This window comes from Amblyomma americanum, chromosome 1 (genome assembly GCF_052857255.1).
Source record: "Amblyomma americanum isolate KBUSLIRL-KWMA chromosome 1, ASM5285725v1, whole genome shotgun sequence".
Taxonomy (NCBI): domain Eukaryota; kingdom Metazoa; phylum Arthropoda; class Arachnida; order Ixodida; family Ixodidae; genus Amblyomma; species Amblyomma americanum.
In genome coordinates, this window is record NC_135497.1 from 104,798,726 (window position 1) to 104,823,552 (window position 24,827).

General features: G+C 49.8%; 1 protein-coding gene across 2 annotated transcripts in view; it reads right to left on the reverse strand.

Annotated features, from left to right (window-relative positions):
- LOC144113391 (T-cell leukemia homeobox protein 3-like) overlaps positions 1–24,827 on the reverse strand; it is a 74,347-nt gene that overhangs the window by 13,003 nt on the left and 36,517 nt on the right. For both annotated transcript variants that reach the window (XM_077646433.1, XM_077646432.1), the window contains exon 2: positions 23,600–23,852. In XM_077646433.1, the coding sequence (XP_077502559.1) occupies positions 23,600–23,852 (253 nt within the window). The remainder of the gene's footprint in view (positions 1–23,599; positions 23,853–24,827) is intronic.

Sequence of the window (24,827 nt, forward strand, 5' to 3'; positions counted from 1 at the left end):
GGCCACGTGAACCGCTTTTATCTACACTGCGTTGTATAGGTTACCATGATGGAAGAACTATAACCCGCAGGCTGTGGGTAGATTTTCTTGCAAGCCCGCCAACAGGTCGCCTCCGTGACCTAAATACTGCGCAAAATTACCTGCTATACGTATGTTTCGAAACAGCCTTGAGAACAAATGCAGCGGACGCAACCCAGTAGTCGGTGGAAGACTAGGAAACTAGAGAGAGAGACTCAAGAAAATTCGGGTGACCGGAGTTGTCGAGAGTGTACTTCGGAGTATTCTCGAGAGTATTCCCGGCTGATCGAGAGTTGAGTGTTCCATTGTCAGGCGGGAAGTAGTACAACCAAACTGGGGTGCCCAGGGTGTTAGCTGCTAGAGGCGAGTCGAGAACGGCAGCTGCACGTAAGATTGCGAATGGGATCTTTGAAGTGTCGACCTCTTCATTCTCTATTTGCGCCTGCGTACATGTGAAGTGTGTGCGTGTGTGTGTTTATGTGCGTGCGTGCCTGCGCGTTTGCATGGATGCAAGGGGGAAGTTAGGGAAGGGGGCGAGGAACCTACCGCGTCACCCCCCCCCCCCCCCCCGCTCCCTCTTACCAAGGCATCTTCATCGGGGAAATATCATTCGCCCCCTTTTTCTCCACCAGAAAAGTTCAAGAAATGCATTATGCAAATGAGAACACCCCTATACCCCCTGCCGCTCGAAACCACACCCTCCAAACATTGCCCGTAAACCGCTCCTGCATGGAGATCCGATTTTTCGATTTCATTCTCGACGAGTGTTAATTACAGTACGGCATAGATTCCTGTCAGAACTCCGCACAGGGGGAAAAAAAAAAACCGGTTACATGTAGTGGTTCGCAGCACCTCTCCCAAAATAGTCACATCCTTTCTACTGGAGAGAAATTCGATATCGTAAAGAGTGGAGCCCAGAAATCTCATTTTTGCAAGCACCTTTAGCATCGACGATGTTACTCTGTGTGTGAAAAGGCGTCAACAACTCACGTGCCACAACGTTTGGCGGCGCAGTTTTCTGGGGAAACTGCGAGTGCATGAGCAGAGTTACATGGCCGCCATTTTTGCTAGTTTGCCGGCTTTCACTGTCCCCGAATATACTGTCGTGAACTGCGAATCTTCGCAGAGTTAGGCATTTCGCTCAGGACTGAGCTAACTGTGCTTCTCGCATTCGAAAACCAGTATTCATGGATTCACGAATGTATCCGGGCGCAGCAAACAAGTCTCTACCAGTGAGTCAAATATGTCGATACACCTCTGGGGAAAGAAGTATATGTGACCACAGCGCAAATTCTGGGAAAACAGGACATGAGGAAGGATGCCTGGACCCATGCTGCAAGTTACAAGATTTTATGATGATGAATTTTATAGCCGTGGGGGGGGGGGGGGGGGGGGGGGCTTGGATACGTGCCCCCCCCCCCCTAGAACTGAGCGCTCGTCCTTGCAAGTTCACTTAGCCAGACGGACATTCGTGCATAACTGTTCTCCACGAGGAAACTATTTCTTTTTAAGGATCAGACATTTTTCAGTGTTCTTAGCATGCCAATATTCTTCGCGCCTTCCACAACACCTGCAGAAGAGTTTGCGTGCGAGCGTTTCCCCCTTCGACAAGGATACTTCCTTGGTGAACGAAGGCGCGTGTGAAACCAGGAAAATTAGAAATAGCGTTTGATGCAAAAGCCGTAGGTGACAAAAACTGGCTGTAATCCTCTATAATACTTGTATCGTATCAATGCGAATCGCCTTACGCATACAAAATGGTGGTACCTTCACTTGATGATTCAGGAGAGGACTGCTGCAATCGCCTGTAGTAAGATTCGCACAGAGGAAGTGCATAAATGTGTGCATTTTTTTTGACACCGTGTAGGCTTCAGCTTTTGGCCTTTACTGCTACATTCCTCTGCGAACAACATAAATAAACGCTGCGTGCTGATAAACATCTGCCCCTGAAAAACTCCTTACGCGGTTAAGTGTACATGCGGTGCTCCGCTACTGAGTTTTTCGTACCTGTTCCAGCTGCAAGCCACTCCATTCTTTGCTTTCTCGCAGCAAATTCGGTAAGGAAACAAATGCGCGCTCTTTGAGGCTGGATATTTTTTGTTATATTGCTGCTTTTAATGGTAATGGAGGAGGGGGCTATTTCATAAAAAAACCATATTGCTTGACTCGAATATATTGTGCACTAAGGAAAGCGTACCTTTGCACGCCGTCCCTCCCCTTTCTTGGAGCGACGCGGCCATCCGAGTAAAAACAGCCGTCCGATCGTGCCAGAAAAGCGCTGCAGTCAAGGTGCCAATCCAGATAAACAGAGGTTTGCATTTGGCGCGTAGCAAAAAGCAGCACTGCACAGTCCCCCGCTTGCTTCCACCTCCGGCATATTACAGGGTTTATCTTCGCCCATGTGAACACGAGTCGGTATGAGCGCATGTTATGGCAAAGTCGCCACTCTCCGCGGGCCAGGGCAGGCATTCAGAACCGGTCTTTACACTGACTGACGACCGATAAAAGGGACGTCCACTCCGATTACCCAGCAGGCGCCGGTGGGAGGGCAGTGACATACGTCTCACCATCCGAGTCCTTCTGTTAAACAAGCCCCATCTGTCCGCGGTTTACCGGTCGGCAGCCTCGCCGGCCTCTTGCCAGCTTCGCGGACCGCGAAAGCGACGGGGAAACGGTGAACTCTGTAATTCTCCGGGGGAGAGCGTCGGCCAGCTCCGAGAGGAATCCTGGCGCGCCGACAGGCTCGACGACGCTCCCCCGGGCCACCTCAAAGGAAAACCGCAGAAGTCGGGGAGGAGGCCTGCAGACTGAACACGCCATCCCGCCCATTCATAGGAGCTACGCGCGCTTCTCAAGGCTGCCGTAATGAAACGCTTTCGACCTGGGTCGGGGAAAAGCCCCTTCAGCGGCCCGGGCAGGTTGTATTCAAATCGGACAAGAAACAGAGCGCACCTTTTGCGGCCCAAATCACCAGCGGCAGTTCCGTGAACACGCCGCCGGCCATCGCAGCGGCCGCTTTGCTTGCCCCCCCGCGGCCATTAGCGCGCGGCTTGCCGGCGGCGCACTGACAGTGCGGCTGCCGCAATGACACAGCGCCGGCAGAGGAGGGATATGGGCCCCGGCGCCGCGACGGGCGCCCCCGCGTCTGCGGTCCAGGCGCCGGGGGCTGCGCCAGATTAGAGAGGCCGCCGGCCACTGCAATCAGCGGGCCAGAGGCCCGGTCCCTCGCGGGGCCGCTCCCTTTATGCAAATGGCCGCCGGCGACTCTGCTGCCCGGCGGCGGCCGAGCGCTTCCGCTCTCGCTTTTGGGGCGCCTCTGTCGAGACGCTCATACCGATGGTACTACATACACACCCCCTGAAACTGGCAGCAGCAGGGCCGCTCTGCGTGGGGAGGGGGCTGTGGATGCCTGAGTGCGAACGTTTAACCGCTGGGTTATAACAGGTGCACCGGGTCAGCGGAGATGCGGGGCGCTGCCTGAGACGCGTTGCCGCTCACGGGTGCCAATTGCACGGACTCGCATCGTTGTTGTTGTCTCTTCTAATTACGATGTGAAAAGATCGCTTGCTTCGGTATTGAGTTTGCACTGAAAGTACATATGCTACGCCCTTTGCGCGAGACACATTCAGTACGACACCGGGTTTATTTAGCTGAGCAAAGGCACGGAGTGTCGGTTTTTCGGTTGGATATTGAACCATCCAATGTCAGTTTCTGGCGCTCTTCGGCCTTAAGTGCCCATGCGCCAATAAATACCACCAGACACCATAAATGTGGTATTGAGATCTGACGTGAACAGACATGATGTACCATGTGCAGCTACGCATACTTTTTCGCTCAGCCACATTAAAAAAAAAAGAGGAAGGGGTGGAATGTAAGGTCTATAAAAAATTACGTGTGGGTGGCGCAACGTTTTCGATAAACTCTCTAGCTGTAATAGGAGCAAGCATACGCGGAGCAGCCAAGTATTGCGGCAGCGGGGAGCATTGTTCTTTGGTTTCGGCGTGAAGATATTCGCTATGGTGCGTGATACTAATTCATATCAGCCGCCGCCGTGGCTCAGTGGTTATAGTAGTACAAGCAGCCGAGCACGTGCGAAAGACGCGAGTTCGATCCCAGCACCGGCGGTCGCATTTTGATGTGGGCGAAACGCTAGAAGCTGGTGTACTGTGCGGTGTCAGTGCACGCTAAACACCCCAGGTGATCAAGATTATCCGCATCCTTCCACTGCGGCGTTTCTCATTGCCTGAGTCACTTTGGGATTTTAAAACCCCATAGAACCGAATCAAATATATTCATATTAAAAGCTGCGCTTATTTTAGATGACTGCTTGTATTAAATTATAGGAAGTAACTGAACATCCGTTTCAGAGAAGTGCGGAGACAAACGAAAGTAACGCAGCTGCCTTTTTATCGCCTTCATGGTTGAACAGAGGAAGAAAAGTCTTTGGTTTGAAAGTAGACAGAGCAGTAACGAAACTATACTAGCGAAATTTCGGTAATTTAATTATTTTTCGGTAATTTGTAAATTAATGAATTCCTTTTCTGGTCTACTGGTTTAGTAATGGAATAATTCCTCCAGCGCAGCAATTCCGCAGCAAAATTGAGCTAATTATTCTCGAAATTACTTTTACAGAAACAGCCAACTGCCCCTTGTGTCGGCAGCGCCTTGCGCTCTCGTATGCCGGGTATAGTTGCCTCGAAAGCAGCAACGACGCTCGACATGCAGTGCAAGGGATCAGCAAGTGAAGGCAGTGTGCAGGTCCGCGAGTCCGAGACCACCGGCGTCCACTCCTGTCTCTGCCTTCGCGTGTACGAGGCGTAGGCAGGAATGCACGGGGCATGCAGGAACATACACACTAAACATTTTCTAACCATTTATGGTCTAAATCAGCTGTCCCCAGACGAACACCCTTTTCCAATTGTTCGGTGCTAAAAAAAGGGTGCAGAGATCAACACCCTTAATGAAGGGTGCACTTAGTGATACTTTAGAGGATGTAATGGTTGCACCCTCATTAAAGGGTGGTATTTTTCCATAACACCTCAACGAATGCATGTTGGAAGGGTGCTCCACGTTGATCCACCCATGAAGCAAAGGCCTTGGACTAATGCGCGCCCTCTAAACTTTCATGCTGTGCACCCTTCCTGAAGGGTGCTGATCTCTGCACCTTTTTTAGTCCCCAAAAGGGTGTTCGTCTGGGGACAGTTGATTTGCACCCTTAAGGGTGAGAATTTGTTTAGTGTGTACTCCAAGTAGCAAGGTGTAATGCTGAGCTTGCATGGCCGTAGAAGGTGCAGATGGCGCGGCGCACTTCGTGGTTCAAGACGAGCCGGAATCACCCGCAGAGGGGCTCTATTGGTTGCATCGGCCGAAGGCACAGCGGTGCCCGGTTACGTTAATCGCCACTAGGAGTGAAGGGACAGGCGGAAACGTGCATGGCGCGAACGCTTTCAAGCGGAAGCTACCGAGGTGGGCTACTAGCACCGCCGAAGTAATAAATAACCTGCTCCAGAGGCTTCGAACATTTCCAGAAAGCTCTGGGCAGCAAGGCGTTCGCTTCGCCACTCGCTTTGGTCCTAAGCGCATGCAGTGGAAGCGACGATTGTGTGGCCGTGCTAATGCTTTCTTTGCTTTGTTCGCCTTAGCACATGCTTTGTAATGGAGCGAGCTATAGGGCGAAAAAAAGAGGGCAGGGAGATAGTTGATTGGGACGGAGGTTGGCGGGAAAACCTAAGAATGTCCGCATCGTGTATTAAGACAGACATTGATATTTCTCTTATTATAACTTTCGTGGGGAGAGAGTTGCGGAGACCGATTTAGTTGAATGGCGCGCAGTTCATCGAAGCTACAATTTTTGGATTTTGCTGTTACTGAATAGTTACGTGCCAGGCGCCGCTTGCTCTAGGGACACCGCTAGTGAATGAGAAATCGCTGCAGCAATCACAAGTTGCGCGAACGATGAACGGCGAGAGACAAGTCAGCGATTTTACTATTTTTTAGTGGTATACCCAGACTTGCAAGGAAACTAGACGAGGACAACCCACAGATGCCCTCGTCTACTTCAGCACAGCGGCTATTCAGTATGGCCGAGGGTGCTTAATTCTTTAAAGCGGGACAGCATTTTCGGCGGCTACTTCGAATCTCAGGTGCTCCTGCGGTGAAATACACTAAGAAATCTGAAATACTTGCAAGACCAGTGTTCAGCTTACTTATTTGAGCGCAGGAAGACTGGATAGCAATTTAAAAGTAATCGCATATACTTTTCGGAAGTAATTATCTTGCAATGTCATTAATTTCCTTCGCCAGTAGTTGTTAATGTAGTTTAATTTCCTCAAGTTTAGGAAAATAATTGGTAATTTAATCTGTTTACCTTGCAAAAGTAATTGTGCCGTCTGTGTTGTAAAGCTAGCAAGTTAGGTTAGCCAGATTAAATTTGTCGGGTACCTTGCACTGGTAAAGGGGGCAAAGGGACGAAATTATAGGAGGGAAGCGTCGGAAACAAATAAAATAAAACTGGCAGCATGTTCCAAACCCGACGATTAGCATTTACAGGGCATCCACTAGCTCGAATATGTACAAAGGAAACCGTAGGACGTGCGTAAAATTCCAAAAGAAATGTGTACTCTGAGAGTACACATGGAAAGTTCCCACAAAATCTCTTGTACTAGCTGGGGTCATTTTAATAACCTTCCTTCTTATTATTTCAGGCCCACGTCAATAACATTGTATTTTATCGAGGCTACAATGGACATCACAAAAGAGTAGAACGTGATGGCGCTACCGGGTCCCGCTCGCATCGTCTACTCAGTAACCTAATTAACACCCTCATAATTATTCATGCACGCATCAGTACATAGGAGAGGAGAAGGTTGGGCTAGTTGGTTGATATGCATACTGAAGAAATCTCGCTCGTCCTCGTTTCTGCGGGCCAACTTCTTCAGCATGAACACCTTGCAAAGTCAAAGACCCGAACGCATTCACTATAGGTCCCCCTTCATTCAACCTGAACCAACGAGCCTTCGTGTCCTACGACGGTTCCCACAGGCTATCCGAAGATCATGGGTTCGATTTCCAGCAAAACAACAAGTTAACACAATTTTGTTTCCACCTCACTTTTATTAATCATTTGCTTCCTTCGCCTTTCTTCGCCACGATCAAAGACGTCGACGACGACACCGGCTATTCTGCGACTCGGGACAGTTAACACTATTGGGTGAAAAGTGCTAATTTTGGCCGAATACATGCTTCGTATCTATACCTAATATTCGCCCTGCCCGGCGCTCAAGCCCGTTGCCAGACCCTCGCCACTGGTTTCATTTCCCTGCCGTTGGGGATATCCCAAAAGCACATTACTACATACTACTCCAAGTTTTCGTCTTAAGCACACATCTCCGAGATGTTCATCCTGAATCCTGCCAGCACCATGCTGGATATCGGCCTACGCCCCTCTTGATACACGTCTCGATGTGTCTGCGTGGTTCGTGCGCCACGTGGACTATACGCACGGCGCATTTTCCTTCCTCGGCAGCTTGACAGAAAGAACACTCGGGGACTAGTTTCCACAATTTTCCTGGGCAGGGTAATCAGATAAGGGACACCGAAGGAGAAGCACGCATCTCGCACACCCCGCCTTTGCGGCTTCCCGAGGAACACAGCAGGCTGGCGCGCATGTGTATGCGCAACGAGTTCGTGACGAGGCACTTCAGGAGAAAAAAAGAGAAAGGCCCGGGGAGGAACCTTTTCCTCGCAGAAACGCAGTTTCTTTGTCGTCGCAGTAGTTGAGAAAGAAAATCAAGAGAGGGAAAGGGGGAGAAGGAAGAATCGCAGCCTGAAATCTCGGCGAAAAACGCACGCGGCGCAAGCGAGAGGAGCGCCCACAGCCGCCGCCTCGAGGACAACGCCGCGCATAGCCCATGTATATGCAAGTCGCTCGCGCACACCTGTTCACCACTGCAGTTACAACGATCCGCACGCTGATAGGAGCCCGTTTGTTGCGCGGAATCGTGTGGCGGGGTCCGGCGTTCGTCCTCGCCCCGCGAGCACCGAGCGCATGGCCCGGGACACGCGCGGCCATTGTTCGCGCCGCGCACCTGGCCCGCGTCGTCGTATTGAGCTCTGGCGGCAGCAGCAGAGGCAGAAGCCGGTCGCGCGCGGCCAAGCGTTTCAAGGGGGCGCGCGAAATCTGGCGCCTTCGTGAGTACGCGCACGCCGCGATAAGCGCGCCGATGGGGTGGAGTTCTGGGCGCGCTCATTAGGCCCCGGCTCTCTCCCTGCGACAGCGCCGAAGAATGTGGCAGGCGCTGGGGGAGCCCGTGCACACCCTCCCCGAGAGCACGCCGGTCGAGGCCCGGTTCTTCTTCGTTCTCCTGGGACGGCCCCGAAGAACGATGGGCGCCTCGCAAGGGGCAGACCGCCAGCCCTCCTTTGGAGCTTCTTTTAATTGGCGCGCGAAAGCGGCGCCGAGGGGAGGGGACGCCGCGACCCGGGGAAAATAAAGGGGCCCGATTATCCCGAATCGGCCGCGGCCATTGCAATGATTGGTGCCCCCTCCCCCGACGCTGCGCTTAAAATTCCGCTCAGGCGTCCCTCGCCGTGGTAAACGCGAGTTTTCTCGAATGTATCATTCATGGCGCCGGCATCTCCGCCCAGGCCGTCGTCGAGGGGAAGCGGAGTCCGTCCTCCGCAGGGGTGACCGCCACTCGGCGCACTCGCCGCTCTGTAACGTCCGCCTCGTAAACTTTCCGCCGCAGCCTGTTTTGCGCTGCAGTGGGCGCGTCGTTATTGAGTGCGCGCATTTCGTCGCGACGCGAATTTAATCTCGTACTTCCTGCGTCTCTCCCGTGCCCGGCCGGAGAGCGCGCACGGCTTGTCGTCACTGTTATGGCTGATAATGGTGGTTATAAGAGCGAGGAAACGGGGAGGGGGGGCAAAGTCCGTAATCTTTATAGTGCCCAAGTGGCGGCTTTATCGCGTGCTCAGCCGCTTGGAAATGTGCGGTAAGGTGTTACGTGATTGCGTCTCCTTGTACTCTCCTCTCTGGAGCTGTTAACAGAAATAGCGCGTGCGTTCGCGAGACGCAATGACCAAGTTTAGCCGTAAACATCGTCTCATTTGAGGCTTTCGGCTCAGGGCAAGCAGGGAGCATGTAACTGGAGTATAACCGTATGATTTTTCGCATTAAACGAAATAAGCCACTGCACAGCGTGACATTGTTTTGTCGCGAATGGGATATGTCTGTTTGATGTGGTTCAAGTAACACGGTGGTTTGGGCTAGTTGGTTGCAGTTCATAATGGAGACAGGTTTTGTTCAGTAGCGTGGCTTTTTGGGCTTGTTGGTACATAGTTCCAATACACTGTGTAGCGCAGCAAAAGACGAGGACACAAGAGACGAGAGACGAACACCACGAGCGCTAACTTCCAACAAATTTTATCGGATCGCTAGTTGACCACATTCTCGCATGCAAGTCAAAATCCTGTAAGCCTTTCTTTGATAAAAGTCTTGTGATAGGAAAAAGTAGAGAAAGGTTAACGCGCGAAATCATTGAAGCCGAAAAGATAAATAGGTCAGGATGCTCGTGTGTTAGCACACCTTCCATTCTCCTCTCAGATAAAGAGCTCGTTTTTCTAAGAAATCGATACTGTTCGCACGTGTGATTACTGTTTTCTGGTGTATAAATGTGATGCTTCAGGAGAATAAAATTTGTTGGAAGTTAGCGCTCGTGGTGTTCGTCTCTCGTCTCTTGTGTCCTCGTCTTTTGCTGCGCTACACAGTGTATAGGTTTTGTTCCTTGTCTTCTGTGTGCGTTTTATTCATGCTGCGAAACCTGTCTCCATTATGATGTGGTTCCTCTAATAATTTCTCGACGATTTCTTATTATTTAAATGACGAGCCGTCCGACGAAGGTAACGGCGGTTTCTGTACGAATAAGACGACGTGCACCTAACGGACATTGGACGGAAATATATGTACCTGTATACCGCGACGAAACGAACTTTTACGCCCGCAACTCATCAGAGTTGCCGTGCGGACGTTCATTTCAGAGAGCGTCTTACGTGCCAGCACGCATGCGGAATCATCAGCGCCATATTGCCGCGGCACGTTGTATAATAACAGGGCCCGGGACTGGTCACCTGCTTCGTTTTCCGCAACGGCGTATACCGCTCCCGGCGGCGCAGCGAGCGATGCGCCTTTAATCCAGATTTATTAGAGTCAAGCGCGCTTTAATTTCGGCCGATGGTCACGTCCCGCGAGCGAGAACGAGGCCCACAAGTGGCCCCTCCCACGGACGCCGCCGCGCGCGCGGACACCCCCGGGAATGGCTAATCACTTTCGTACGCGGGGCCACTTCTCGTCGGGCCACTTCTCGTCGTCGGTCTGACTGGCGAAAACGTTCTCTGTCTGCGTGCTCTTTAATCGGGCATTAATATTAGCTTTGAATCGGCGCGCCGAGACCCCCGCGCGGAACGAATTAATTATTGATTGCGCCCGGAGAGTATGCTGCGGGCTACTGCCTGCTGCTGCGCTGGTTTCGGCACACGGCAGCACACGCCCGATCGACCTGCGCGCCAGCTCGGCGCCGGCCGCGAACGTGAGTCAACTGCAGAGATATGTCGCGGGTCAGGACGTGTCCCCCCCAACCTTCGTTCGTCCAACGCCCCCGGGTCGCCGCCACCAGTGACTTGAGTCGCAGTCCATTCGCGCACCACCAACAAGCGCACCGTCGTGGTCCACGCTGTACAGTTGTACCGGCATGCGTGGGCGCAAGCCAGCCTCGCATTGCGTCGTCGCCTCCGCTCTGCCACGGTCACCAGATTTCATCCAATAGCGATGAAGCACGAGGGGACGTGCGTCGAAGTAAATGGTCGGTGCCAGAACTTTTGGAAAGCTTTCCCGACGCCCGTGTGCCATATACAGTTTCCAAGCTGAGCGGAAACCGTTCAAGATTCTCACGCGACTTACTCCGTATGGCAAATATTGAGAGGGTCTCTTGGGACCATCTCAGTGCCGATCATGATAACTATCTTGGAACCTTCGCTAATAGCATGCAGAGGCGTGAGACAAAACTTAGCTCGCAGCTTCATAGTTGCCGCGGTCAGTGACTGAAGGAGAAAAGCAGTAAAATGTGTGTGGAAGGCTGTGCAAGCGTGAGCGTCATAACTTTCTAACTGTATTTATATCCGATTCCTCTGCTGGAGCCTGAGAGCTAAGGTTGGCGTACATCGGATTAAGACTGGGAGACAGCATTCACAAAGACTTTCGCGCGCCATACACGGGCTCGTGGCTGGCTGAAGGCTTCTCCATCGTCCCCTTCTCAATGGGCAGAGCAGGGACGTCGCTGGTCACGAACAAAACTTCCGCAAGGACTGCAAAACCACTTCACAAATTTTTTTTTCCCTCCACATTCATAACTCCTGCAAGCGAGAACTGAGCTGGGGCGCATATTATGAAAGGCCTTCATACCCCATAAATTGGTGACTACGTAGCCTGTCCAGAGACTGACGTTATCCTCACGGGTGTAACGCAGTTGTCCTTAACAACATCTTTACTTGTGACCAATAGCCAAACCTACCTTACCGTTATTATACTTCGGCTAATAAAAAATAAGCTCTTCGACAGTGAAGCTTGCCAGAGTTATATACATCTGTCACTAATGCCTCTTTATGCCTCCCTGTCATCGTATTCGAAGCTCATGGAGGTGCGCTCAGCAGGTGCACCTGCTAAATATTTAGCAGGTCATTTAATTAGCGTAGTGGGTGTAACAGAAGGACGTTAATGAGTTTGTTCCCTCTCTCTTGCTTAGGTCTCATCAATCGAGTATTGGAAGCACATTGAAAATAATCCCCACAGACCTCCACACAGTTAAATAGATCGTGTATAAATTATAATAAACCTAACTAAAGGCTTTTCTTCGTCTGTATCTACACGTCCAGTAACCAGTGGCTGCATATTCATCATTCCTAACAAAGCAAAAGCGAACAACAATCAGTTACCTGCTTTGCTGAGACCATCAAGACTAAGCAACTGGGGCTATATGGTGAAAGCTGGCACGACAAACAATTATAAAAGAGGATCAGAGCAGAGGGCCTCATTCTAAAAGAGAAGAGCGGGAAGAGGGAGGACAGGGAGGTTAATCAGAAGATATCCCGGTTGGCTTCCCCGCTTCCTAGCAAGGCTACCACATTTAGTCAAGCGCAAGAGGAAATGTCAGTGATCGTGCTACGAACATATTAGGGTACGAGTAGTTCCGCTGCAACTGCTCGTCAGCAAAAAGCCTTTGCATGGTCGCAAAGTGCGCTACGATATACGTATGCGCTAGTTAAAGGACTGTGCGTAGACCGTTTATGGACGCGGACAGGGAGCATTGGTCACACGCTTATTGCCTTGATAACTTTATTAACACTTGTAACCAGGGCTGTTAACTCTTCACACACGGCACGTTGACAAAGGAGCGCGACCGAGTTGCCCAGGCGCAAACAAGCGCCTGCTATGCCCGCTCCCAAGCATGCTCCAATGGGATCATCGCATGCCAGCAAATTGGGCGCCATCAAGGCGGGCCTGTTCTTCGTCCCGCTGCCGGGAAGCGCGCGCGCGGACATTGTATAACGCTGCGAAGCGTGTCGTTGAACACCTCCTAGCATTTTTCTCAGGGGCGTTCACATTTCGCGTATAACAGGCATGAAGAAGAAGCGCCAGCAGCAGCGCTCGGCGAAATAAGCCGCTCGCTGGAACAAGCATTTTAAATGAGCGTTGATAAGCGGCCATTACCGAGCCCAACCTCCCGAATGAACTCGGTAGCCGGGCGCTTCGGTGCTCCAGAACAAAGAGGCGAGTGCGCGCGCGGGCATAAAACAGCTCGCGTCACGTCCCTGGCGGCGGAGGGGCCCCGGCGGGAAGGGGGGGGGCCTAAATGGGGCCCCGTCTGGGCGCCCCGAGGCGCGCCACGACGACACTCGGCGGATGCATGGCCGCGCGCAAAATGGTGCCTGCAGTTACACAGTGCCCATTTTATCAAGCCCCGCGATGTGGTGGTAAGCAGTTGTCTCTGCGAACGCGCCCCGCACGTAACTGCCGCATGCGCGCTGCGGGACCGGCGCACTTAATAACACCTGTGCTCGACGGCGGCTCGCTATGCATTGCGAAGAAGAGGAGCCCAGATCGGCGCCGCTGGCGAGTGCGTGTGCGTGCGTGATTTATGTGTTCCGCCGACTCCGTCGCTGGCCTGTCAACTTTTAACAAAGTGGGCGCCGGTCTACCGCGCATTCGCATATGCGCGCCGCCTCGGCCCGGCCCGATGCTCGGCATTGCCACCGAGGGCCCCGTACATACGCTCCTGGTCCTATACGGGGCCACTATGCGTGCGCCTTGCGTGGCGTAATCGGCGCTTCGTCCGCGGCCACATGTGGGTGCAGCTCGAGAAAGCCACGGCTGCTGTCGAATCCAATACGTTCTCGAGCGCTCGTACGCACTTGTGGTTCCGACAGGTATTTGTTATCCCTAACGACGTTTTTAATAAGCGGTATAGAACGATTGCTGATGGCTGCTACGCTCCTGCCAGCGGAACGTCGTGCCGGCCAGGCAAGTTCTACCGCGGTTGCTTTTATTCTTCGCGCCTTATCGCGCTCTTTTTAGCCGAAGGGCAGATGTCTGCGATGCGCGCCTTGAACAGTCTACGACTGCATCATTGAAAAGAGAAGCCGTGCGGCCGCGTGAAAGGCAGACAGTGGATGCAGCCGCATGTTTTCCCTGAACGATATACTGGTTTTTCCTCCTTTTTTTCTATTTTTGTCACGTTATAAAAGGCGTATAGTATACGCGAAACCAGGTGCTCAGAGATTGCACCCATTCGTGTTGCAGTTGTCGGTATTCCTAGATCTCTCTTGCTCAGTCCTTTCCTCTTTTCACAAAATATCCTTTAAAAACGTTTTTTTTTCTGCTACAAGGGATTTATTCTTGAATATGTTAGTTGCTTACGGTCCATAAAACGTAACAGAACACAACACAACTTTGGACATTCTTGAATATCCACGAACCAATTTTTAGGTTGTTAGTACGAGGCATTTTTGTTATAAGTGTACGGAAAGGAATAAACTTGCTATTCAACTGGTGTTACATTGGAATCTAGATTAAGAATTGGCCCCGACCATTAAGCCTGGGATAGCTTATAATCATAAGCGGAAGAGATGCCAAATATCCCAAGCCAAAATGGGTGGCCGACGCTGTTTCCTGCTCTCGGTACTCAACACTTTTCGCGGAATGATTGAAGTGTGCAGTTCCTAGAGAAATTTGTTGTCAGCATTTGCTAATCAGGAGACTTACTGCATGCAATACTTGAAGCAATAGAAGATCACTGCTCTTCTCCCAAGCTTCATGCATGCTGAGACCTGAAATAATGTCTAATAAGTCGCTCAATACGACGTTAAAGAACTGCGCCAGACATGCACGTCGCGTTCCCGCACGCAATATGATGTTCTTGCAAATAACCCCTTACTACAACACTTCACACATTTTTAAAACAGAAAACTTAACTAGACGGATCTCTCATTTAAATTGAATAGAGCTGATATTCAAGTCTCAAGCAACATCATCAGGTTTTATATTAGGAAAACATGTTTAAGTAAGCATGGGATTCTGACTTTCGTGACAGCTTCAGGTCGATAGAAGAAGACGTCACCAGCTGCACCATCTAGCTCATGACAACACAACTGTTGCTTACACGCCGCGGCGACTCAGTGGACATATATTGCAACGCACTACTGAGGGGCATGTCGCGTATTGGAATCCGCCACGGCAGACTAGATTCGACAGAAGCTATGTACGAAAACACCTGTGTACGAAGGTTTCAGTGCTGGTTAAAAAGTTTCAGTGGTCTAAATTAAACCAGAACTTTCGACTACGCCACGTCTCATCTGCAGCGTGGAAATTCGCTCATCAGTATCATTATTAAGGCCCGCTTCATGACTGCAAATATGCGAAGAATACGATTCATTCAGGAAGCTTCATAATACCAGAGAGAGAAGCTGCGCTTCTTTCCTGACTTATGTGAATCTTGTGAAATACTTCCAACTAGTAGGACTCGAGGCATCGGCGTCGGAAATGTGTTGTGGGTAATAGCACGAAGGTAGCAGTGGCTCTGTACACCCACGTACGCAAACCAAACTCGTCCTTAAGCCGTCAAGACTACTGGACGATTTTACTCGGGGTCACTTACGTCCGTTTCCACATTTGAAGTGCGCGGCTCCCTCACCCCGAGCCGCCTTCCAATGCGTATGTGTTCCCTATTACGTGGAGTGTAAGAGGTCTAAATGAGGCATGTGTCTCATTGCGTTAAGAGGGCTTAGAACGGTGCGCCGCATTTGCGCTCAATGACTCGTCTTCTACGTCGCAACACCCCCCCCCCCCCCTCGTTTTTTTATCATTCAAATGAAATAAACTAAAATCGTTCGGGGCGAAAACAATGGCTGTTGGTCTTGAACAAGGATAATTGTTTAAAGAGCAGGCCGCGCACGCAGGGGAAAAGAAACCGGCGAGGCTCACGGGAAGCTACGTGATTCATTAAGGGCTGCAATTCACTTCAGCCGCCTCTTTCACCTCGTTACCATACAAGTGCGTAGCAACTCAAAAAAAGAAAGAAAAAAGAGCATACGCCGGCGAGTAACGCGCAACGTGCACGCATGCACACAAGCTCGCACGACCTGAAACAGCAGCAGCAGCAGCAGCAGCGTGGCCTATAGCGTGCCCCTGAGGGGCTCGACGCGCTCGGATCTGCGCAGGTCCTCGGCGGTGGACGGCGACGCAGGGGGACGCGCATCGGCCATTTGTCATCAGAGCAAATTGCCGCAATTAGAGGCGCCCCGGTCGGCGCTGCATTGGTCGTCGCGGCCGGCTGCCCGGCCGTGGCGCCGCGGGCGCGGCGGCCCCCTTTTCGGCTCCATTGGAGCCACGGATGGGCCCGGGGCGTCTCCGCGCCAGCGCACGACAGCTCGCAATTCGGAAGCCGCGCCGATAATGGCCGGCCGACCGCGTAATTCGCGCTCCTCCGGCTGCCGGCCATTGGCTGCAGCCAGTCGAAGGCGCTAATGCCCGGCCTTTCGCCGGGACGGGTCGTCGCGCGCCGAGCGGGCGCCTCCGTGGCGACGGTGCACACACACGGACGTGCATCCGGTCGGCCTGGGGCCCAGTCCAGGGCTCCGGAGAAGGCCCCCCCTGGTGGTCGTAAAATGCTTCATACCGCGTTGGCTGCTATAGCCTTCCTGCATTGCAGCTTGGATCTAAGCTGACGAAACGGTGTTCTCGTGCTTTTGTTTCCTTCGCGTTGGGGTATCGCTCATCGACGCGGCGCTACTGACTTCATCTTCTACTTCTTTAAAAACCGTCTTAAGTGACGTACTGCGGATGTTGGTAGTACGGAAGAGCTGTGCCAAAATTTCTGGCATGAAGATGCGACGAGCACTAAAATGAAACCAACAGCTGTTTCTTTCTGTGCGACCATTTGTCGCGGTGGATATGACATAAGGTGGCGGCAGCTACATTTCAGTACAGACGAAAGGTTAAAACACATGGCGGTCTAAATTAGTCCCCTATGCAACGCGCCTGCAGCCACAATGCAGACTTGGAGTGACAACAAGATCTCAATCCCATTTATACCATAACATGGATATGAAAATGGATATGAAAATGTCATCCGTGCGCCAACTAGGATCACAACCGAAAGCGAAACACTGCTTGATATGTTTATTACAAATGCCGATTCTACAAACGCTGCTAGTGGTGTAATATCATACGACCTAAGTGACCACCTTCCAATATTTTTTCTGTTAAGAAAACATAATCTTATATCAAACAAAAAGCATCAGTACGTTTCCCTCCAGACCATTACACAGACTGGTTTAGATAGTTTCAGAGCTGAGTTACAGTGTTGCGACATGAAGGAAATTCTGGAAACAGATAACGTAGACATCGCGTACAGCAAGCTTATTGATGAGATCTCTCGAATATATAAGCGCCATTTCCCAGAACAGAAGTTTAGAGTGGGTAAAAAGATAAGAAAGCCATGGATAACTCCCGAATTGTTAAAACAAATAAATTGTAAAAATGCACTCTACCACAAGTTTATTAAGACCAAGGATCCATGCGTATTAAAGGAATATAAATCATTTAGAAACAAACTGAACAGAAAACTAAAAGTGCATAGGAAATTCTATTTTCATGCCGAATTTGACAGCTGCTCGAATAAACCTGATATTTTATGGCAGAAGTTAAATACCCTCTTGAATCGTCGCAGGTCATCTCCGCGTGTAGAAAAGCTACTTCTTGGTGGCAAAGAAATATCGGGAATTGCTCTAGCAAATACGTTTAACGATTTTTTTGTGGGCTACTCCAATAGTTGTGCATCGACTGATATTTCGACATTACTGCCTGATAGAAATCAATTTTCACTTTTTTTTCGCCCTTTTACGGAACTTGAGGTACAGTCAGTTTTCCTTTCACTCAAAAATAGCTCAAGTTGCGACGTAGAAGGCATGCAGGTCCGGCCAATCAAATATGTGCTCGATATTCTTTCTCCATATCTCACTTGTATCTTTAATATGTCTTTGGCGAGCGCTATCTTTCCGAGGAGGATGCAGATTGCAAGAGTTTCGGTCCTGTTTAAGAAAGGTGATGTAAACGATATCAAAAATTACAGGCCTATTTCCATTTTACCGGTGCTATCCAAGGGATTAGAGAAGCTAATACATATGCAAATGTCTAATTTTTTTGATAAGCATAATCTTATTTCCTCTGCCCAGTTTGGATTTAGAAAACGCCGATTGACGGAATTAGCACTACTTGAGCAAAAAGAATTTATTCTGTCGCAGTTTGACAACAAGAATTTTGTGCTCGGCCTTTACATAGATTTCACTAAAGCATTTGATTGCATCCATCATTCCATATTACTTGAAAAGCTTGAGACTTACGGCGTTCGAGGACACAGTCAAAATCTCATAAAATCGTACCTAGATCATCGCCATCAATATGTACAAATAGAGAACTGCCGTTCAGATTTGAAACAAATCAACAGAGGTGTTCCTCAAGGCAGTATTCTTGGCCCGTTCCTTTTTATAGTCTATATAAATGACTTAGTTCATATCTACAGAGATGCAAAATACATTTTATACGCTGATGACGCTAGTATATTTTTTTCATCACCTGAACCTAGTAGCCTTCAGAATAAAGCCAACTCTGCTCTAAGATCCCTTCATAAATGGTCCGCAGCAAACAGTCTACAAATTAATACAAAAAAGACAAAAGCCGTAATTTTCAGACCGAAATCGAAGCAAATAAACAGCAGTCTAATCACCCTTCTTTACGAGAACGAAAAAATCGAAATAGATAGTAGTGTTAAAATACTTGGAGTTATCTTCACACAAAATATGCTTTGGGATGCGCACATTGAATCTGTGTCAGGGAAGCTATCTCGTGTTGTTGGTATGACGGCGCGACACAGAGCTATATTACCTTTCAATATAAAGCTTCTTATTTACAATACTCTCTTTTTTTCTTCTTTGTATTATTGTGTACTGGTATGGGGTACCACGACACGTACAAATCTTGAAAGAATACATATACTTCAAAAAAAATTGTTCGAGCACTTTTTAATGTACCGTATCATTCCCATACTTCACAGCTATTTTCGAAAGCAAACATAATACGCGCGTTTAATCTTTATAACTATAAGTTAAGTCTGGCTTTCAAACGGGAGGTGAAAGAAAATCTCAAGTTTTTTCATGAATTATCAGATCTCGATAAAAACACACATTCCTACACCACCCGTTACACAGAACCGTGGAAAGTGGTCACTGCGCGGGTAAATTATTCCAGGCAAAAAGTGTCATACACACTGCCAACCCTTTTAAATTCATTTCACAAATCAGGTATAGATTTGCATACGATTTCTGTACGAACCCTACGCCAACATTTCATTAACAATCCTTGCTTACAATAACAACTAAAAGTGTTATCTTGCCTTTTGTTATGTTTACCTGTTGTGACTATCAAGTGTGCGTGCATTAATTTTGAATATTGTGCTTTCTGCGAGTTCTTTGCTTTATTTTTTTGTTGTTGTTGTCCTATCGCTGCCTGCTTTGTAGGGAGGCTGCGGGCTTCAGTCAAGTCGCTTGTTGTCAAGCGGCTTTTATCCGCAGTCTCCCCCATCACTGATGGAAATAAACAAGTTATTATTATTATTAAGGCAACCGCTTCACTGCTCTCATAAAAAGTCGCATGTCAAATATGATGTCACCTGCTTTATTGATACATTGCACAATGAAAACGCATTTACTTGTTCAATACAAACGCCTTAGGGCATTAGTTTGTGCAAAATAAGGTGTCCTGCCTGGGTGGAATGCAAAACTCAGCGCATAGGCGAAGCATCTTGCGGATGAGGCCTCCCGCAAGCTACTTAGCCTGTTTTATTTTGTGACAGCAGCGTACTGAAGCTATAACTATGCGGTTACTTGCAGGATCAATCGGGTGGTTCGGAAAGGGCGGGTATCAAAACGCCGATGAGTATGTTTAGCGCAGTGACTTCTCTCTTAGTTCATGTTTTGCTGCCTTTCTTCCTTTTCCACCTGCCAAGGCCATGTGCTTACCCTGTCTGCGCCAGCGACACGCGTTCTGAGAGAGGCGCAAGCATTCCAGACGTGAAACGTATTGACTAGCGCATACACAGACAGGGACCAAAGTAAGAGACAGGACACACGCTAGACTTGCAGCTGGAAATTTTACTTGAAACACAGTATTTATACACTTTCCTTCTGCGCCACCAATGCCACATATCAATTTCTTCATCGTCATTTGACGCGACAGCAACTGATATGTGGCACTGGTGGCGCAGAAGGAAAGCGTATAAATACTGTGTTTCAAGTAAAATTTCCAGCTGCAAGTCTAGCGTGTGTCCTGTCTCTTACTTTGGTCCCTGTCTGTGTATGCGCTAGTGAATATGTTTCACAGCTACAACAAATTAGCCCAAATGAAGGCCTTCATATTCCAGACGTATCCATAGAGTTTTCAAGCGTCCGGCATATTGTAAAGCATCGTTAACTTCGGCTGCAAGACGCATGTATTGACGGCTTGAAGTCTCAGCAGCGTCGTCTTTATCGCGGCCACCGGCGAGTCGAAAGAAACGATTTTTTGGCGATAAGTGCCCGGAGAGTGTGGCGTCAAAATTGCCCTCTTGGTATACCGTACGAGATATGATCGCGCTCTGCGCCATGTATAATTGGCCACTCTCGGCACATGGATATCTGATAAATGCCACTGTCCTCACAGAACTGTTTCGGGCAAGCGGTATAGGGCAAGAAGTTTGGCTGCGTCCTCAAATTCATGGAAACATTAATGAGGAAAAGTATTTGCACTAGGCGTGCTGAACAAACCCACACGTCTTTCGTGGAGTAGGAGATTGTTAGAATAGCGATAACTGCAAAAAAGGTGATGTCCTTTAATTGTGTAGAGTGTACTTTGTGTGCCCTTATGATTGATGAAATCATTGCAGCAATATCATACATGCGGCACTGCCAACTCGCTCAATTTTCGTGTACAACAGTTTTCTAATTGCATATCACTGGGCCTATCGATTCCGAGCTAGTAACAGAAACATTTAAGCATCAAAAAGATACTAACGAGCACGTAGGCGGAATGAAGTGCAGTTCGCTTTATGAGAACACATGTTTCCTAATGCTTCTTATGGCCTCATACGAAGTGTAACTACAAGCGAGTGAAACGAACAGCCATTCCCTACGTGTAGCCGTTGATTTGCCATCCTGGGAGGTAAACTTGTAAAATACGAGCAGTCAGAGCGAATGACTCATGCCTGTTTACGAGGCTGACAAGACGTAGACACGCCAATGAGGTTTTTTTTTTCTTTTCCACTTTTTACACAGGTACCACACACGCAAATCCAGATGAGTCGTATCGCTGTCCCTCAAGGATAATCATCGTTCTCAACCGGCATACAGAAACGGGGTACCGGGCTGGTTTAAAGGCGGTCACTTCTTTATCGAATAGATTATAACTCACTTGTAACCGCGGAACGGAATCGGCGCTCAGCGACGAACATGTTTTCTAGACCGCGTGCGCGCCATGCAAACTGCAACTTTCCAATACTTGTCTCGCTCCTCAAGTCGTCCCGCACGCCGTCTCGGGCGACAGGCCGTGCAGCCTTTCCCGGACCGCCATGCACTTGGTACGCGCACTCATTCCCACTATTCAACGCCGGCTTCCTAGAGCATTATTGATGGCAGAGAAGAAGCCGACACGGTAGCCCGTTCGTCCATTCGGCGAAGCCGCGCGCGGAAAGCGAAGCCATGAGAAATCAGTCGGCGCATCGCAGCAAGCGGCTATAGTTTAGGGCTCTCTAATCGCTTAAGGACCTGCCGCGGTCCCAGAAATGCGGTCGTTTGTATGCTCAACGGTCCGGACAAAAGCGGCAGATAATTAAGATAAGAAACTGTTCCCTGGCGCTGGCCCTCTCACCCACAATTCCTCTTTTCTTTCTTCCCCCCGTTTTTCGCTCGGCTCTCTGGTTTCCACCAAAGTCGTGTTACAGAACAGGTTTTCTGGACACCGGCGCGGAGAGACACTTTCGCAGCAGGGGGAAGCGTCAAACCAATGAAAAAGGGAAAATGAACTCGACAGAGAGGCGAAAAAGCCGCCCGAGTCCGAAGAAGGACCGCTAGCTTGGCTCGTTACTTTCGCCCTGTATCTGTGCGGGGCTCCTTTCAATACTCAATACCATTGCCGCTTGGCGCCCCGTATTTTCGTTTCATCTCAGGACGCGGTTCCCGCGGTCGCCGCCTGCGCGTGTGTCGCGCACATGTACGGCCGGGAAGTCACTGGGTACACCAGATAAAGGCTTTGATGGGACCGGCCCAGCTGTCCTGAACCAAAAAAAGTTTCAAACAGTATCCTTCTAGACTGCGGTTCTACCCGGCGGTGCTCTTTGAGGCACCGTGATGTCCGTCTCCGCTTCGAGGCACACAGCTATACCGCGCTCGCAATCGCCGGCAGCATCGGCCGCTGCATTCGGCGCTCGGGGCCACAGGCAGGCAGAGCCCAGCCGCCGCCGGGGAAGCAAAATGCGTCGTCAGCCTGAACGCATGCGTAATGTGTACACAGCCGATGTTGTCGAAGTGACAGAATGCCGTAGAGGTGGTTCTCGTATGGTTCCCTTGCCAGTGCCAAACCTGGTCGGCCTTTCTTTCTTTGCCAGTGTAGCTAACGTGCGAAAACCGGACAGATCCGCAGCAGTCACTGCACCATTATCAGTATAATAGAGGTCCCAATCCGCGCTTCGTCAGTTTCTTTACCTCGTATTTCTTATCCCGTATTTCGGCACTGCTAGCGTGCTAAAAGGTTTACAGCGGAAGGCCGGGCGCAAAACGTCCAACGCTCGTGACGGTCAACCAGTTATTGCGCTGCCGTGCTGCCTCTAATTTTCCTAGACAGAGCAATGGCGAACCTGCGCTGCCAAGGTGGCATTGTAATTGTTCCATTCGGTGACTCAAAACTGCTTTTGTCAGCCGCGTGGGCCGCTGCAAACGCGAGAACACAATCTGCGCGATTAGATACCCGCGTTTGGCTGACAGCGTTCGTTGCCTAGCTTCTCTCGGCGTAGCCCAGATAGCTGACGCACGGCACGTGCGCCTTCGACAGAGCGCGGAGGCTCACGCCAATAAGCGCCTGAAGGTGGCGCGGAAAAATACTAAGACTACTACCCAAAACTGCTTGCTCTTCTCGCTAGGCAGTGTGTTATGGCGCTGCAATCGGCACCGCAAACTTCAGCGCAAGTTCCCCATATCGAACGCGCTGCTTAGTTGTGAAAGGACCCCGCCACTGAAAGATGGCATTTAATTTGCATTCACGCAGAGAAAACTATTCTGATGCAAATGTAGCCGCGAAGAATGTCGGTGCCATAAAATAATAAAAGTCAGCTTTGGCCCGTTCAAACATCTGCAAAACAAGGAACTGATGCGTTGCTGAATAAGGCGCCATCAGTGCCCGGAATTCTTTCCATATTAAAGCGCATTGTAGAAAATATTTCTGAGTTCGTGTGTGCGTGTGCGTGTGCGTGCGTGCGTGCGTGCGTGCGTGCGTGCGTGTGTGTGTGTGTGTGTGTGTGTGTGTGTGTGTGTGTGTGTGTGTGTGTGTGTGTGTGTGTGTGTGTGTGTGTGTGTGTGTGTGTGTGTGTGTGTGTGTGTGTGTGTGCGTGCGTGCGTGCGTGCGTGCGTGCGTGCGTGCGCGCGCTTCTGATATCCTCATTAGCTGCGCCCTAGTTGCTAGTCGAATCCAAACGCTTTTAACGAGAAGAGATCCGCTGCACTGCCTGAAGCGAAATGCCTAACGAACAGCATACAATTAAAAAAAAGAAAGATAATGTGAGAACGAGAATAACCCTAACGATAAGAATGTCAAAGGCAGCGGTCAACTCACGAAAAATATTAACAACGCAGTTCATCGCTTTTTTTTTCTCCTCCACTTGATTTCAGTCGTTTGGGTATGCACTGCGTACAAAGGGACTGGCATGGCACAACACAAAATGCTGCTCACCTCCACTTGGTCCTGCGATTCTGGAACCACGTTTTGACTTGGGCGTCGGTCATCTTGAGCTGTTTGGCGAGGGCCGCCCTTTCGGCGCTGGCAAGGTACTTCTGCTTGTGGAAGCGCTTCTCGAGCTCGCATATTTGCATGCGCGTGAACGATGTGCGCGGCTTTTTCCGCTTGGGTGGCGTCCGGTTCTGGTACGGATGGCCGATCCTCCGGGGCGGCACGGGTGGCATGGCGCTCGGCAGCCCGAATGGCACTGCGGGCAGAAGCGGAGAGAACACTCTGAAAGGCGAGTACGGCGTGGAACGGTATATATGCCGTATAACGCGGCATGTTATGCGAGGACGCACAAAGCGCGGCTCCTGGCCATCTAAAGAAGTTGGAAATTTTGCATCGAAGGGTGCTTTTTGAACAATTTGAGTTCACGATTACATCACATTCCTTAGAGTATCCGCACTTCGGTACGAAAAAAAAAGAAAGTGTTTTTCAAAATTCCGAGTAGAAGGATTTAAAAAGGTCAAAACCCGGGAAACCAAAGTTGACTTTCGACCAAACGATGACGTCACGGACACTCTCACAAAACCTATCGTGTGCGCGTTGAGTGGCTAAACTGGCGACTGCAAGTGAGAGCTTGGGTCATGATTTGCCTGAAATGACCAAAAGCCAGCTTAAAATTTTGTCCTTCAGAAATCAGAGCGAATTGGATGACCATGCGTCCAGCGACGTCACACATGCAAGGTTTTCAGAAGAAATCTCTCCGATCATTGAGCCCACGAAATGGGGAATTCAGTAATTTATTTTCGCTGCAATAAAACACTGCCCCGCTGAGAAACTTGGCACAAAGGACCAAAAACATCGCAGAATGTGCCGTGAAAGTATGAGTAAATTCAGACGAGGCAAAAAAAACAAACAAAAAAACCCGCCGGAGTTGCCCTTAAGTCAAGCATCTGAAATAGTTCTTGCGCAGCGCTCCTTCGTGAAGACAGCATGCAAAAAATTGAGGTCCTTCAATGTATGGATGCATGCACGGTAAGAGCGCCCCTCTTAAGCGAGGGAGTTGTGACTCGTGAGTGCCCCCTATTTAATTTTTGCCTTACTTTAAGTAGTTTTTCTTTCGATATTTTCTTGAAATGTTGCCTTTCTTTAAACATTTTTCGTAACCGTAACAAGAATATAATAGCGCAAAAGCATACAGCGGCGAAGAAGAAACAGGCGAAAGACATCTCTATGT